A 16251-nucleotide genomic window follows, 5' to 3' on the forward strand; every position below is an offset into this window, starting at 1 on the left:
TTTTCAGCTCTCCTCCTTCCTTTGCTCTCCACCCTAAGTCACTCCCCCTTCAGAGCGCCATCACAACACAACCAAAAAACGCAACAAAAAAGTGCGCAGTTTTGTGTCATGTTTTTGTAAATTTACGGAGAATTGTCGCGCGGGGAGGGTGGGAGGGCTTGTGGGCGGAGCCTCGTACAAGCTCGTACGGCTAAACGTAAGGAGGGAGAGATCGCTAGATGACTCAAACACCCCGGGATGACACTAAAACCTCTTCAGACATATTTTTGATGACATAACGTGGTAGAAAACAAAAAAAAACAGCCACAATTCCCACGAAAAAGTTAGATTATTTAAGTTTTATACGTAAACGAATGTCAAATCGTCGAAACGCAGTCATTTAAACGGATCTGTGCGTCGTATTTTGCGGCGCACACGTGTTTTTATGGATTATACTGGCCTAATATTAAAAGCGGACAGACATCGCAGACACACAAACATCCGTAATACGCCGTAATATGATTTATGTGCATTTAAAACGTACAAACTTCACGCCGACAAAAGCCCCGGACGCGTTTCCCCTTTCGACGAGTTTCGGTTTTCGACGACGGCGACATGAAAACGTTAAAACGGCAGACGGGGGGACGGGTATTGCACAGTATTGTATCGTAACGGTATAAAAAAAGGCGAGTATGAGTAACGTACGGTGTAATAAAAAGTGTGCACGGAGAGTTTCGGAGCGCGGCGGGAACGGTCAGGCCCGACGCACGAAACAGCAGCAGACGAAACAGGACGTGGAGGGTTTAAAAGTCCAGAAATATGCAAAAACAACAGGTTCACTCGGAATATTACGTTTTAAATCTAAAAACACCACAAGTTTTTTTTTTTTAATGCACTTCTCTGGACTCATTCTGGTCACGTTTTTGTTGATTACCCAGTGTTACCAGCAGAGGGCGACAGACACGGACCTGTTGTGTTTTTAATAAAGGAGTGGAACTAAAAAAATGAACTAAAAAAAAAAAGGTTCTGGTGCTGGTATTTTGGGTTTTTTTGTAAGTTATGGACTGATGTGTTTGGAATTTCCACCAGTAAATTAAAAATAAAAGCCTCACAGGAAGTCAGAGGTTTGAATTTAAACGTCATATTTACGAGTTTTACATTCATAATTACGAGTTTAGTTCATTGTATTTATATTTTCTGAAGAGCGACTAGATTTTCAAAATAAAAAATGACATAAAATTGTGAGTGTTTAATTTTTAAAGGAGAATTTTTCTACACTCGGCCCTTTCATGACGAATAATGTGAGTCAGTATAGTCACGTTTTCTTTGTGTTTTGGTCGTTTTTAAGCAGATTTTTTGTATTTTATCTAAATAAATGACAGTTTTTGCTTGTCTTTACTGTTGGCAGGGATCAGATTGGTCAAAAATAGGGACATATCTTGGATAAAACTGGGACAAATCTGTGGTTTTGACCGACCAGACAATCACAAAACACAATATTCAGATGAGTTTAAATTATGTAATTTGAGAATACAACATTAATTTAAGTAATTTGGACTAGTTTGGATGCATCTGTTCCATTATGGTTCTTGCAAAAATTAACAAAAACAAAAACAAAAAACTAAAACTGAGCATTTAAAGCGACATTTACACTTTTAAGTTCACTTGCGGAGCTCCCCTCCCATTCATGATTAATGTGAGTCGGTATATTCACATTTTCTTTGTGTTTTGGTCGTTTTTAAGCAGCTTTTCTGTGTTTTATCTAAATAAATTACACTTCATGTCTCTCTTTACTGTTGGCAGGGATCAGATTGGTCAAAAATAGGGACATTTCTTGTATAAAACTGGGACAAATCAGTGGTTCTGGATAAATCTGCTGGGACAGGGAGTGACAGATCTGCGTAAGACCTGACCGACCACAACATCACAAAACACAACATTCAGATGAGTTTAAATTGGAGAATACGAAATAAATTTAAGTAATTTTGACTAAATTAGATGCATCTGTTGAATTATGGTAAATTAACAAACTCAATCCCCAAAAACAAAACAGAGCATTTAAAGCAGACATTTCAAACTCAGGCCCACAATAGAATTATATTTGGCCCGTGAGATCAGATCAAATCTGTATTAGAGCCGCCCACCGGCTACAGATCGACTATAGAGACATGATTTATTTAAAATGTTGTTATTATTTTATATTCTGTTTGTTCTGGATTCAATCTTTAAGCAAAACTATTATTAAACATTTACTTTAGTAAGAAAAGGTTTAACAGTACAGATCTGCAAAGAAGAGAAAACATACAGATGATGGTGACATTTTTCAATAAATATTTAATTTGTCCCACGGCTTAGTCCCAGTTTTTAATTTTGGCATCTGTGAGTTTGAGTTTGACTCTCCTGGTTTAAACCAACATATGAACACTTCATTTTCAGTGCTCTCCTCCCGTTCATGACTAATGTGAGCTGATATAATCACATTTTCTTTGTGTTTTGGTCGTTTTTAAGCAGCTTTTTTGTGTTTTATCTAAATAAATTACACTTCATGTCTCTCTTTACTGTTGGCAGGGATCAGATTGGTCAAAAATAGGGAATTTTTTTGTATAAAACTGGGACAAATCAGTGGTTTTGGATAAATTCACTAGGACAGGGAGTGAAAGAAGATCTGCGTAAGACCAGAAAACACAACATTTAAATGACGTTTAAATGACGTAATTTCAGAATAGGAAATTAATTTAAGTAATTTGGACTAGTTTAGATGCATCTGTTGCATTACGGTTCTTGCAAAATGAACAAAAACAAAAAATAAAACTGAGCATTTAAAGCGACATATTAAGACTTTTAAGTTGATTTTTGTGACTAATATGAACTGATATAGTTGCATTTTCTTTGTGTTTTGGTCGTTTTTAAGCAGCTTTTCTGTGTTTTAACTATAACCCGGGGGTCAAATGTGACCCTCAGAAAAATGTTTCTTGGCCCTCAGGCTTCCAGATGAATTGGCCCAAACGACCTTGCATCAATTAAAAATTAACTATTTACAGCAAGTTTTTTGAAAGTCTTCCTTGATAAAGCCAATATTTAATATTTAGTTAGTGGTTTTAAGGATCTTATATATAAGAATAAAGTCTGGTGGTTCATTCTAACGTGTTAAACATTAAACATATTTCAATTATTTCCTGTACTGAGCTCCAGTCTGCGGCCCTCGATCAGTCCTCTGCTTCATCTGTGTTTAGATCTGTGGCCCTTGATGAAAAATAACATCACCACCAGTTTATGTTTCTCTTTACTGTTGTCAGGGATTAAACTGGTCAAAAATAGGGACATTTTTTGTACAAAACTGGGACAAATCGCAGGTTTTGTATAAATCTGTTGGGACAGGGGACACGGGCTCAAAACTGGAACGTCTGGTCGCCCTAATGTTCTGTATTTCTGCTTTTATTTTTTGTTTATTGGTGGAAATGGGCTTCTATCGATGTAAAAATGGGAGGTTAATATGTATTTTTATAAGATGAATTCATGACAATGCAAATACCTGTTTGCTCTGTTAAAGTGTGATCTGTATTGTTCTTATTGTTGACTATAACTGCGTTGTATAATTTCTTTGTGTAAATCAGGGACTGCAGATGGAAACAGCTCAAATCTGGAGCGGAAATTCAGTTTTTTTATGAGTTTAATGTCCCTTCAAATAAAAACTGAACTAAACTAAACGTGTGTCTCTAAAGTTCTGACCTCTGTGGATCATTCTGTTTTAATTTACACATTTTAAATCACAACATTCATCTAAAAGTCTTGACGTTTTCATATTTTATCAATTAAATAAATACATTATGTTATTCCGCATGTGTACTCTTTAGTTCCACTTTGTGACATCATCAAGTGTTAATCCGTGAACCCGTCTTCCTAAAATGCAACTTAAAATGTCAAATAGCAGCTGAATGTTTTGAGCTCGTTTGAAAAGACGGTGTTCCTGTGTCCCTGCGCCCTCTGCTGGTGGCGTGATCTGTTTTTTTTTAACCTTTGTTTAAATAAAGAAACGTGAAAATATAAAGTACAAAAGTTTTCCTAAAACCCGGACGATGCATATCACAGGACTCGAAAAGCGAAAAAAAAAAAAAAAAACAGAAGAGAGACAGAAGAGAAGACAACGAGGTCAGAGAGCAGGCGACAGGTTCAGACCCTGGCAGGAGCAGACCCCGACAGGCGCACAGGGAGTGGCGGGGGGGGGAGCGGAGGGGGCGGAGTCTTATTTGTACGGCCGTAGGAAGCGCGTGACTTTGGAGCGGAGCAGTTTGATGAAGGACCTGGGGAACATCTCCTTGGACTCTTGGGCCGTGTATCTGAAGTAGTTCTGAGGATGAGCCAGGACGTCGAACAAAGCTTTGATTAACTTCTTATCCTGAAAAAACACGACAAAAACACACTTTTACACTTTTATCCTGACGAGAAACAACAAAAACACATTTTACATTTTTATCCTGAAGAGAAACAACAAAAACACACTTTACACTTTTATCCTGACGAGAAACAACAAAAACACACTTTACACTTTTATCCTGAAGTGAAACGCAACAAAAACACACTTTACACTTTTATCCTGAAGAGACATGACAAAAACACACTTTACACTTTTATCCTGACGAGAAACAACAAAAACACACTTTACACTTTTATCCTGAAGAGACAACAAAAACACATTTTACACTTTTATCCTGAAGAAACGCAACAAAAACACATTTTACACTTTTATCCTGAAGAAACGTGACAAAAACACACTTTACACTTTTATCCTGAAGAAACGCGACAAAAACACACTTTACACATGCGACAAAAACACACTTTACACTTTTATCCTGAAGCGAAATGCGACAAAAACACACTTTACACTTTTATCCTGAAGTGAAACGCGACAAAAACACACTTTACACTTTTATCCTGAAGCGAAAAGCGACAAAAACACACTTTACACACGCGACAAAAACACACTTTACACTTTTATCCTGAAGAAATGCGACAAAAACACACTTTACACTTTTATCCTGATGCGAAATGCGACAAAAACACACTTTACACTTTTATCCTGAAGAGACAACAAAAACACATTTTACACTTTTATCCTGAAGCGAAACGCGACAAAAACACACTTTACACTTTTATCCTGAAGAAACGTGACAAAAACACACTTTACACTTTTATCCTGAAGAAACGCGACAAAAACACACTTTACACTTTTATCCTGAAGCGAAAAGCGACAAAAACACACTTTACACACGCGACAAAAACACACTTTACACTTTTATCCTGAAGAAATGCGACAAAAACACACTTTACACACGCGACAAAAACACACTTTACACTTTTATCCTGAAGAAATGCGACAAAAACACACTTTACACTTTTATCCTGATGCGAAATGCGACAAAAACACACTTTACACTTTTATCCTGAAGAGACAACAAAAACACATTTTACACTTTTATCCTGAAGCGAAACGCGACAAAAACACACTTTACACTTTTATCCTGAAGAAACGTGACAAAAACACACTTTACACTTTTATCCTGAAGAAACGCGACAAAAACACACTTTACACACGCGACAAAAACACACTTTACACACGCGACAAAAACACACTACACTTTTATCCTGAAGTGAAACGCGACAAAAACACACTTTACACTTTTATCCTGAAGCGAAACGCGTCAAAAACACACTTTACACTTTTATCCTGAAGCGAAACACGACAAAAACACACTTTACACTTTTATCCTGAAGCGAAACACGACAAAAACACACTTTACACTTTTATCCTGATGCGAAATGCGACAAAAACACACTTTACACACGCGACAAAAACACACTTTACCCTTTTATCCTGAAGCGAAACACGACAAAAACACACTTTACACTTTTATCCTGAAGAAACCTGACAAAAACACACTTTACACTTTTATTCTGAAGAAATGCGACAAAAACACACTTTACACTTTTATTTGAAGAGAAACACGACAGATTAGGTAAATCGTTGCCTAAATTTACTGAAATTCAATTTGGAGCTGTGAAATGTTTTCAACTTAAATAAACGTTTGTCCAGTTGACAAACATTTATTGACAAGTTGAGTTTCTCCTTTGTCATGGATTCTACCCTGACGACTGAGGGATTTTACACACTCCCAGAACAAAAAGAGGACAGCGTTACCTTTAATATTTCCTGATGGTTTTCTGAGGCGTAGAGTCGACCGTCTCTCACGATGTCCTCGATGAGCTGCTGATAATCCTCTGCACAACAAACACACACGATACGAGACACATCAGAACAGCACAGAGCACAGAGCACGACTGAGCATGTGCAGAGGAAACACGTGAGTTTACAGTATGTGTTTATAGAGTCAGGCCCCGTTCACACTGGTGTGTATTCAAGTGGTGTTGTTGTGTGTACAGGGTTCGTTCACACTAATCCGATGGAAAACGTCTCCAGAGTCTGAACGATCTTGTGCCTCCAGCTCCACGAGTTCATGTTGGTCCAGATGTGATGGGGACTGTGGGACTCCTGAAAACTCTGATCCTCTGATGTAGGAGCTCGAGTCTCGTCCTGATTGGACACGACACTGTGACTCGCTCCTTCTGATTCTCTGAGTTTGTGACATCGTCATGTGACGATATTGAGGAAAACACTTTAATCCACAGGTGTCAAACATAAGGCCCGGGGGCCAGATCCGGCCCTCCAAGACCTTTAATGTGGCCCGTGGCCCTTGGGTGATTTTCTACTAAAATATTTTAAATGTTGAAATTTTATTTTTCTTAAAGTTTCAGGTTGTTCATAATATTATAATATTTTGTAAAAGAAAGAGTTCATCAATTAAAAAAGATTTGTGTAATAGATTTGCGTTTCTCTGCACAAATATTTGAACTTGAAATCGGCTGCTACAACTTCAGACACGGTGCTGCACTTCCTTGTTTTTACTGCCCATGTGACGTTGTGGCGGCCTAGTCATGTGACTAGTGTTTCAGGCTGTTTCACATTACTCTGTGGAGGGAAGACTTTGATTGCGGACACAGAAACCACGTGTCTCGGCACAAATCGTATACGATACGGTGATATGTTTCAGTGTGAAAGTGACTTTATTGATCCACAGTGAAATGACTTGGACACAGCAGCTCACTCATCACAATATAATATAATAACAAACAGAAGAAATATAAATGTAATAATACATTCTAAATAAGTAGTAAAAAGAGCAACAAACATGTGTCAAATAAAGCAAAATAATACAAATGTACAAGTAAAAATAAAGTATAAAAATACAGCAGTGCACAGACAGTACATCTGAGTTATAAACAACAGGTCGAAAGGGAAACAGAGCAAAGAGCAGTAGTTTTAAAGGCGCTGTATTGTTGTAGGTGACAGTAAATGTATTTATACTTTGCACTAACATCACGCTGGGGGTGTCCTACATGTATGTTTATGGAGAAATGTTTAGCAGTTTTCATGGTGACACAATACACACGTTAGCAAACACTGTCAAAAAGACCATTTGAAAACAGCAGCTGTGTGTGTGTGTGTTTGTGTTAGTATGTGTGTTTGTTTGTGTGTGTCGTGTGTGTGTTGTGTGTGTTGTGTGTGTGTCGTGTGTGTTGTGTGCGTTTGTACCGTCGTAGGTGACGTAGGGCACCTGGAAGCCCTTCCCGGAGTTTGCTTCGTTGGATTTGAACTGAATCCAGAGGCGTCTGGAGCGGGAGGTGAAGGCGATGGGACGCTCGTACGTCTGACACGTCTCGTAGGTGGTGATGGACGTGGGCAGAGCTACAGCGGCAAAAACACAACAAAAACACAATAAAACACAGCAAAACACATTATTATTATTATTATTATTATTATTATTATTATTATTATCATGCAGGAAACTCGGACTCAAATGCAACACAAAGAAATTAATCGAGCACAAAGTCTTCTATAGGCGAAGCTTAAAATGACAAATGAGGCCAAAAATAAATTTAAATAAATACATTTTAATAAATTAAAAAAATATTTAAATTAATTTAATAAATAAATGATTTTATTATGTGAACTAAAATATCTTCCAAAACTGGTAAATTCTCTAATTTAAAAATGGGCTGAGAATAAATTCTATAAATGTCTATTGACTTGGGATTTTTAAAATATGGATCTCCAGAAAAAAACTTTAGAAAACACTGATCTATACAACCTTTAATTCTCCTTTAAACATGCTTCAACTGCACAGGAAAAGTCTAGATTTTTATCTATGACACAACAAAACTGGCAGAATGACAAACTGACAGAGCATTTCTGAGCCTCAGAGAAAACTTTGGATTTATGGATTCGTGGAAAAAACGTGAATGAAGCAAAAAGAGTAAAAAAGTCAAAGTTCGTGATGTTCGTAGTGTGTTTACCGCTCTTCCTCATGACCAGCACGTCGCCGCACTCGTCTTCGATCGGGAGGAAGATCTCAGGGACCACGATGAGGATGCGTCTCTTGTGGGGCGGGTTGATGGTCCACACACAGTCCACGTTCGAGGGGTAATCTCCGGGGTAGTTCGGGGACTCGATGTAGCCCGTGTACTCCCCCAGCTCCCCCCCACACAGCTGGTCTGAGGAGGACCACAAAGACCCGGGTTAGACCTGGTTCAGACCTGGTTCAGACCTGGTTCAGTCCTGGTTTAGACCTGGTCTAGTCCTGGTCAGGTCAAGTTCTTATTTCTGCTGTGGCTTTGGTTACTCTGTCAAATCATGTTTATGTCCTGGTTTAGTCCTGGTCTAGTTCTGCTGTAGTCCCGGTTTAGTCCTGGTTTAGTCCTGGTCTAGTTCTGCTGTAGTCCCGGTTTAGTCCTGGTTTAGTTCAGTTTTACAGGCCTGGTTTAATCCTGCTTTAGTCCTAGTTTAGAAATGGTCTAGTTCTGATTCAGTCCTGGTTCATCCTGGTTTAGTCCTGGTCTAGTCCTGGTTCAGTCTTCGTTCATGTTGGTCTAGTCCTGGCCTAATTCTGGTTCAGTCCTGGTTCATTCCAAGGCTAGTCCTGGTTTAGTCCTTGTTTAGTTCTGGTCCAGTCCCTGTCTAGTCTTGGTTTAGTCCTGGTTCAGTCCTGGTCTAGTCCTATTTTAGTCATACTTTAGACTGGTCTAGTCCTGCTCTAGTCCTGGTCCAGTCCTGCTCTAGTCCCGCTCTAGTCCTGGTCCAGTCCTGGTTTAGTCCTTCTCCAGTCCCACTCTAGTTCCAGTCCATTCCTGCTACAGTCCCGTCCAGTCCTGCTCTAGTCCTGGTTCAGTCCTGGTCCAGTCCCGGTCCAGTCCCGGTCCAGTCCCAGTCCAGTCCCAGTCCAGTCCCTGTCCAGTCCCACTCCAGTCCCGGTCCAGTCCCGGTCCAGTCCTGGTCCAGTCCCGCTCCAGTCCCGGTCCAGTCCCACTCCAGTCCCGCTCCACTCCCGATCCAGTCCCTCCAGTCCCGCTCCAGTCCCGCTCCAGTCCCGGTCCAGTCCCGCTCCAGTCCCGATCCAGTACCTCCGTCTCCAGTCCCGGTCCAGTCCCGCTCCAGTCCCGTCCTCCAGTCCCGTCAGTCCGGTCCAGTCCCGCTCTAGTCCCGGTCTAGTCCCGGTCCAGTCCCGGTCCAGTCCCGCTCTAGTCCCACTGTAGTCCCGGTCCAGTCCCGCTCCAGTCCTGTTCTAGTCCTTCTCCAGTCCCACTCCAGTTCCAGTCCATTCCTGCTCCATTCCTGGTCCAGTCCTGGTCCAGTCCTGCTCCAGTCCCGGTCTGGTCCTAGTCCTGGTCCTGGTTCCGGTTCTTACTCTTGCAGTGTGAGACGTTTGTGGCTCCGTCGAAGTCGGTGGTGGTGTTCCCGGGGCAGGTGATGCAGTAGTTCTGTCCAAACTCCGACTGATACGAGCCGAGGGGACAACGGATGCACCGATGTGTGCTGGAGTTATAAAAGTGTCCCGGAGCGCAGTGCACTGCCCAAACACACGACAGGAGCATTATTAACAACGACAGGACAGGTGCATTATGACCACACAGACAGGACAGGTGCATTATGACCACACAGACAGGACAGGTGCATTATGACCACACAGACAGGACAGGTGCATTATGACCACACAGACAGGACAGGTGAGAGTCTTTATGGAGAATCTACAGTTTAACTGTGTGTATTTCACTAAACTGACTCCTGTGAGCTTCAGGTCGTGTTCTGATGTTCTGATGTTCTGATGTTCTGAAGTTCTGATGTTCTGATGTTCTGATGTTCTGATGTTCTGATGTTCTGATGTTCTGAATGTTCTGAATGTTCTGATGTTCTGATGTTCTGAATGTTCTGAGTTCTGATGTTCTGATGTTCTGATGTTCTGATGTTCTGATGTTCTGATGTTCTGATGTTCTGATGTTCTGATGTTCTGAATGTTCTGATGTTCTGATGTTCTGATGTTCTGATGTTCTGATGTTCTGTTCTGATGTTCTGATGTTCTGATGTTCTGATGTTCTGATGATGTTCTGATGTTCTGATGTTCTGATGTTCTGATGTTCTGATGTTCTGATGTTCTGAAGTTCTGATGTTCTGATGTTCTGATGTTCTGATGTTCTGATGTTCTGATGTTCTGATGTTCTGATGTTCTGATGTTCTGATGTTCTGATGTTCTGATGTTCTGAAGTTCTGAAGTTCTGATGTTCTGATGTTCTGATGTTCTGAAGTTCTGATGTTCTGAAGTTCTGATGTTCTGATGTTCTGATGTTCTGATGTTCTGATGTTCTGATGTTCTGATGTTCTGATGTTCTGATGTTCTGATGTTCTTCTGAAGTTCTGATGTTCTGATGTTCTGATGTTCTGATGTTCTGAATGTTCTGATGTTCTGATGTTCTGATGTTCTGATGTTCTGATGTTCTGAAGTTCTGATGATGTTCTGATGTTCTGATGTTGTTCCGTGTGAGTCGTTCTCATCTTTCTGCTGATAATCAAACTCTGAACACTCGAGGAGCTGAACTGATCATCGGACAATTAAAATTTGCTCTTTAAATCACTTCTGTGTTTTTTTTCTTGAGTTTTCAGACCATTTAAAATATTCCTGCAGTGTTTGTGAATGTGTGAATTGTGTCACCATGGTAACTGCTGAACATTCATAGACTTACACACAGGACACCCCCAGTGTGACGTCACTGCAAACTATTAAACAATTAGTATTTAAATGAACTCTTAAAGATGCACTGTGTAACTTTTCTGGTGGAGGGTCTGTCACCTGCTCGTCTCCATGGAGATGTTATGGATTTGTTATAATGAATGAATCATTACATTTGCACAGCGTCTTTCAAGACACAAAAAGACTATTGTAGCCACAGCTGCCCTGGGACAGACTGACAGAAGCAAGGCTGCCAATCTGCCCCATCGGCCCCTCCCACCACCACCATCACACACACTCACACACTCCACTTTCTCATGAGGCAGTGTGGGTGAAGTGTCTTGCCTAAGGACACAATGGCAGGTGACACTAGCGCCCCCTGTGTCTCCTGATGTTCTCAGTGTCTCCATCCAAGTCCAGTCCAGACCTGCTGAACTTGAGACCTGACGAGATCAGACTTTGAAAAGCTGGTGTGGTTGTTGCCTGGAATGTTCCATGGTGTGACTTTAAACATTTGTATGTAACAGACAGTAATTCCTTCTGTGAACATGGGCGCCTCTCCACAGATCTGACCTGTAATGTAGCACAGTGCTGTGATCCGCTCATCTCCTGATAGATGAGGTTTAATCTACACTGTGGAACATTCTAGACAAAGCAATAGTGTTTCCATGGAGACGAGCAGGTGGTGGACCCTCCACCAGCTGCACATGTTTACTGTGTATTTTTTATATTTATATATCTGTATTTATATTATTCTGCACTTTCTGTTTTTAAATGTGAGGTATAAATGAACCTTGACCCTGACCTTGACCTTTGACCCTCCTCCCTCTGGTGTCTGACGTACACTCATATGTGACAGGGGTCATGATGTGACAGGGGTCATGATGTGACGGGTCATAATGTGACAGGGTCATGACAGGGTCATGTGCAGGTTCTCACCTTTGGCCTCACAGTCCCTGAAGGACACAGAGCCCTGGTGTTTGGTCATGAGTCCTCCTCCGCACGAGAAGCACAGAACTCTGCCCACTTCAGGCTGGAACGTCCCCACCGGGCACAGCTGGCACGGACGGAACCCGTCGGACGAGAACTGACCCGCCGGGCACTGGCCTGAGGAGAGACACATGTGAGGGACCTGAAGAACGTCCGACAGGTTTGAGTGATTCTCTCATTTGGACTCAAACTGGTGAATAAAACCTGCTGTAAATATCAAGTACAGAAGTAAACTGAGAAGAAAAGATGAAAAACATGTTGAAAATTACAGGAGTAGTTTTTGAGTCTTACCTCCACACTGGGAGATGTTTGGAGATGTTTGGGTCTTACCTCCACACTGGGAGACGTTTGGAGATGTTTGGGTCTTACCTCCACACTGGGAGATGTTTGGAGATGTTTGGAGATGTTTGGGTCTTACCTCCACACTGGGAGATGTTTGGAGATGTTTGGAGATGTTTGGGTCTTACCTCCACACTGGGAGACGTTCCTGGCTCCGCTGATCCCCGGTCCCTCGGTGCTGGGGCAGGGTTCGCAGGACAGTTGTCCCACTGTGTCCTGGTACGTCCCTGGAGGACAGGGGAGACACTGGTCCTGCTCGCCGCTGTAGAAGGTCCCCGCGGCGCAGCTCACTGAGGACGACACAACAGACGGTTACATAAATGGACACAGATGATCCACTCGCCGCCGCATGTCAAACAGGAAGTGAGCGCGGGCGTGTTTCTGGCTCCATGAACTCTCCCCTCTCTGTTCCTGCTGCTGTCAGGCTCCTCATGTTGGTCTTAAATGTTCGTATTAACCCACTCTACATGATCCTGGGGTTTTTATTTCACTATTTTTTCCCTAAATCAAAATATGAACATTAACAGAACAGTTAGTCTGTCTGTTGAGCTCTGGACTTGGGGAAAACCGACCTCCACCTCGAGAAAGTCCAATGGAACGATCAATCAGATCAGGTTCTGAAACACAAACTCGGGCGAGTTTGGCGCCAAAGATTCAGTTGGATTTATGTCACAGCTAAAATGTTGGTGCTCACAGTGAACGAGGAGAACTGTCTTTTTGACATTTTGATTTGTTAAGTTGTTTATGTAGAGAAAACTTTTGTAGTGACATTCAAAGTCACTTTATATGCAAACTCTGTGTGGACGCACGTCCAGGGCGAATCTGGCGTCGATGTGACATGTCTTGAGCGTTCAGGCGTCAACGCTCTGGACGTCAACCAGTCAGGGACGACTGTCCAGTGATGTAGCGACGTTATTATCCGGAAGAAGGAGAAGAAAGAGAAAGACCCTCATCAAGGATGAGGACAAGAACCGCATCAAGGAGCCACAAACATTAGCGGAGTATAAATATAAACACGCCGCAACCGCTGAGCCAGTGTTCTCTGCTGGTGGTTTTATGTAATAAAAAAAACTTAGAGCAGGAGTCTCCAACCTGTAGCTTGGAAGGTACCAGTAACTCTCCACCCTCTTCCATGTGGCTCACCAAGGGATTTCAGAATTCTATGTATTGTGGGTAAGTAAAATTTGATTAATTACTATTGGAAAAGTGTCATTTTGATGCCTAACTTGGTGCACCAATAAATGGACAATGGTTTATGTTTCATCCAACTGTTCCCCGTCTATATTTACTTAGTTTCTTTGTAACATCTGATATTGGTAGTTCTCTGGCATTTTTATTTCATAAAGGTAACTCACCGGAGAAAAAAGGTTGGAGACCCGTGCACTAAAATCTCTCTCAGCCTGGTCTGCCATCGCCCCAGGAAAAGACTGGGAAATGGCGCTTGTTTCCACGGCAACGAACGCCCGTTGGTCCACAGCGTCCAAGACGAGCGTCCGAGGCGTTTAAAGTCAAATGTAAAGGCTCCAACTCGGGGCGTCCAGCGTGTTTTTTGGACGCCTCAGTTTGAACTCAGCTTTAGACTTTTCTTTCACATCATTTGACAGTAACACAAGTTTTTTTCTGAACATGTAAAAGTCAAACTGCCGTAATTAAGTGGTTGACAGGTAACATTTATCTAACAGACTTGATTTATTATCAGGAGCGAGCGACACCTGACGATACATTAAACTTTCTTGGGCTCCATATTTTCCCCGAGTGTTGAAGTGGAACACATTTACAACAGACGTCAGGAGACTCAGGTTTATCAACTACTGACGTTCAAGAGAATTCAGTATAAATACTGATGGAGCCAGAAGCGCGCCCATGCTCACTTCCTGTTTGAAACACAGCAGTTTTCAGGTTCGTGTCGTCCTTGTCCACACTCAGTCTGTGGCGTGTACGTACCACACTTTCCCTCCCTGAGCACCTGCCCCGTGCTGCAGGCCTCGGCGCCCTCTACAGCGCGGGACGGTCTCTGCGCCACCTCGTACTCCGTCCCCGAGAACTGGATGTAGAACTGCTGCTTGTTGATGGACTTCCTCAGGGTCCTCAGGGCGCTCTGCAGCTTCAGCCGGGTCCTCTCGCGCACACACTCCATGTTACACGAGTCTGAAACCACACGAGAAAAGAAAACAGTCAAGAAACACGGAGAGAAATGATACAAGAACAGTTCGAGGGGTCTGGAGAACAAATGTGTGATGTACAAGACGAGGAAAAAAGTCCATACAGATGATGTGCAGCGGTTTATATAAGTCTACTGGAGATTCACAGTTTTTGAGAGAAAACTACAAAATTCAGATCCACAAATGTTTCTACTTCTCGTTCTGTGTTTGGAATCAGCTCCACAAACTCGTTATATTTTGTTTAGTGCTGTCAAAAATATTGTGTTTATTTATTTTTTTATTATGAGATTCACGTTCTTTGTGACCTAGTGAACTATTTTTTTTCATTAGCTGTGGACACTGTTAGAAAAACTACAGGATCCAATCCAAACTAAAGGAAAGGAAAGGTAAATGGTAAATGGTCACATTTTTCTATAGCGCTTTTCCACCTTCAAGGCACTCAAAGCACTTCACAACAAGGAACCACTCACACATTCACACACCAGTGTACGCAGACACTGTGGGCAAGGTGGGTTAAGTGTCTTGCCCAAGGACACAACGACAGCATTCATCTGTGGGAGCTGGAATCACACCAGCAACCTGTGGGTCAGTGGATCTGACCGCTCAACCTGTGATGTTTTATGTCGAGAGCTGGATTCAAACCACCAACCTTCAGATCAGTGGGCGAATGCTCCACCAACCGAGCTACTGCCGAAGGAAAACAATTTGTACCAAACTGAAAACTCCTGGCTGGAGGAGGTGGACCAAAGCACAGTGTGGGACAGCGCCTCATGTACGTACAAGCACAAGACTTTACTATACGAGCCCCGTGTGCTGATGTTACTCATACTGCTGATGTTACTCATACTGCTGATGTTACTCATACTGCTGATGTTACTCATACTGCTGATGTTACTCATACAAAATAAAGTTGCTCCAAAACATACAACAAATGTGTGCTGACCTTCAATAAGGACTGTGACAGAGACAGAAGTGTTACAGTCGCTCTCCTCTGTCTGTCCTCACTGCTCGGTGCTGTTTTTATCTCCATAAACTCACAGAGGTGTGGACTCACATCTGTCTCACTGTTTCATAGATATTTCTGCTGCTGGACTTATTTCTCCCCTAAAAGCGTTGGCGACATGTAAACAAACAGCGCCATGTCATGACATCATCGGGTCGTGGCTCGGTTCAGTTGTGCAGTGAGTGTGTGTGGCCACAGAAACCGACACGATTGTGTTTTAGCACAGCACGGGTCTAAAGTCCCAGTGTGAGAGTGTCCTGAGTCCAGCAGCGTTGGGGCAGACACACACACACACACACACACACACAGTTTGTCTGACTGGAGATGACTGGACGTCCCTCAGTCATGAAAACAACCTCAGGTCACAGAGCAGTAATTCACCTGCAGAGGGAACTTCAGTGTCTTTAACTGTTCTGAAGACAAGAGGCTCTTCACTCTTCATCAAAGTGGAACATGAGAGAGGAACATCCAACTCAGACTGACTCTCACTGACAACTGTTCTGGTTTGCAATAAAAAAAACATTTGCACAAAGCCCGTCCACTTTTCTGTGTTGATAAGAGGATCAAAATGATGAATCAAGGGACAAAAATGCATGATTAATTTGTGATTAATCGCAATTTAACGATGACATTAATGAGATTAATCGCGATTAAATATTTTAAT

At 42.1% G+C, this 16251-nt stretch overlaps 1 protein-coding gene across 1 annotated transcript in view; it reads right to left on the reverse strand.

The window, feature by feature from the left end:
- Positions 1-4207: 4207 nt before the first annotated feature.
- LOC110173713 (signal peptide, CUB and EGF-like domain-containing protein 1) overlaps positions 4208-16251 on the reverse strand; it is a gene marked incomplete at its 5' end in the record, with an annotated part of 198737 nt that continues 186693 nt past the window's right edge. The window contains 8 exons of the mRNA XM_055160027.1: positions 4208-4375; positions 6176-6255; positions 7628-7780; positions 8389-8586; positions 9777-9938; positions 12033-12200; positions 12551-12712; positions 14367-14570. Of these exons, the coding sequence (XP_055016002.1) occupies positions 4223-4375; positions 6176-6255; positions 7628-7780; positions 8389-8586; positions 9777-9938; positions 12033-12200; positions 12551-12712; positions 14367-14570 (1280 nt within the window). The remainder of the gene's footprint in view (positions 4376-6175; positions 6256-7627; positions 7781-8388; positions 8587-9776; positions 9939-12032; positions 12201-12550; positions 12713-14366; positions 14571-16251) is intronic.

This window comes from Boleophthalmus pectinirostris, unplaced genomic scaffold (assembly GCF_026225935.1).
Source record: "Boleophthalmus pectinirostris isolate CB_2022bp ecotype Guang Dong unplaced genomic scaffold, ASM2622593v1 HiC_scaffold_2826, whole genome shotgun sequence".
NCBI lineage: Eukaryota > Metazoa > Chordata > Actinopteri > Gobiiformes > Gobiidae > Boleophthalmus > Boleophthalmus pectinirostris.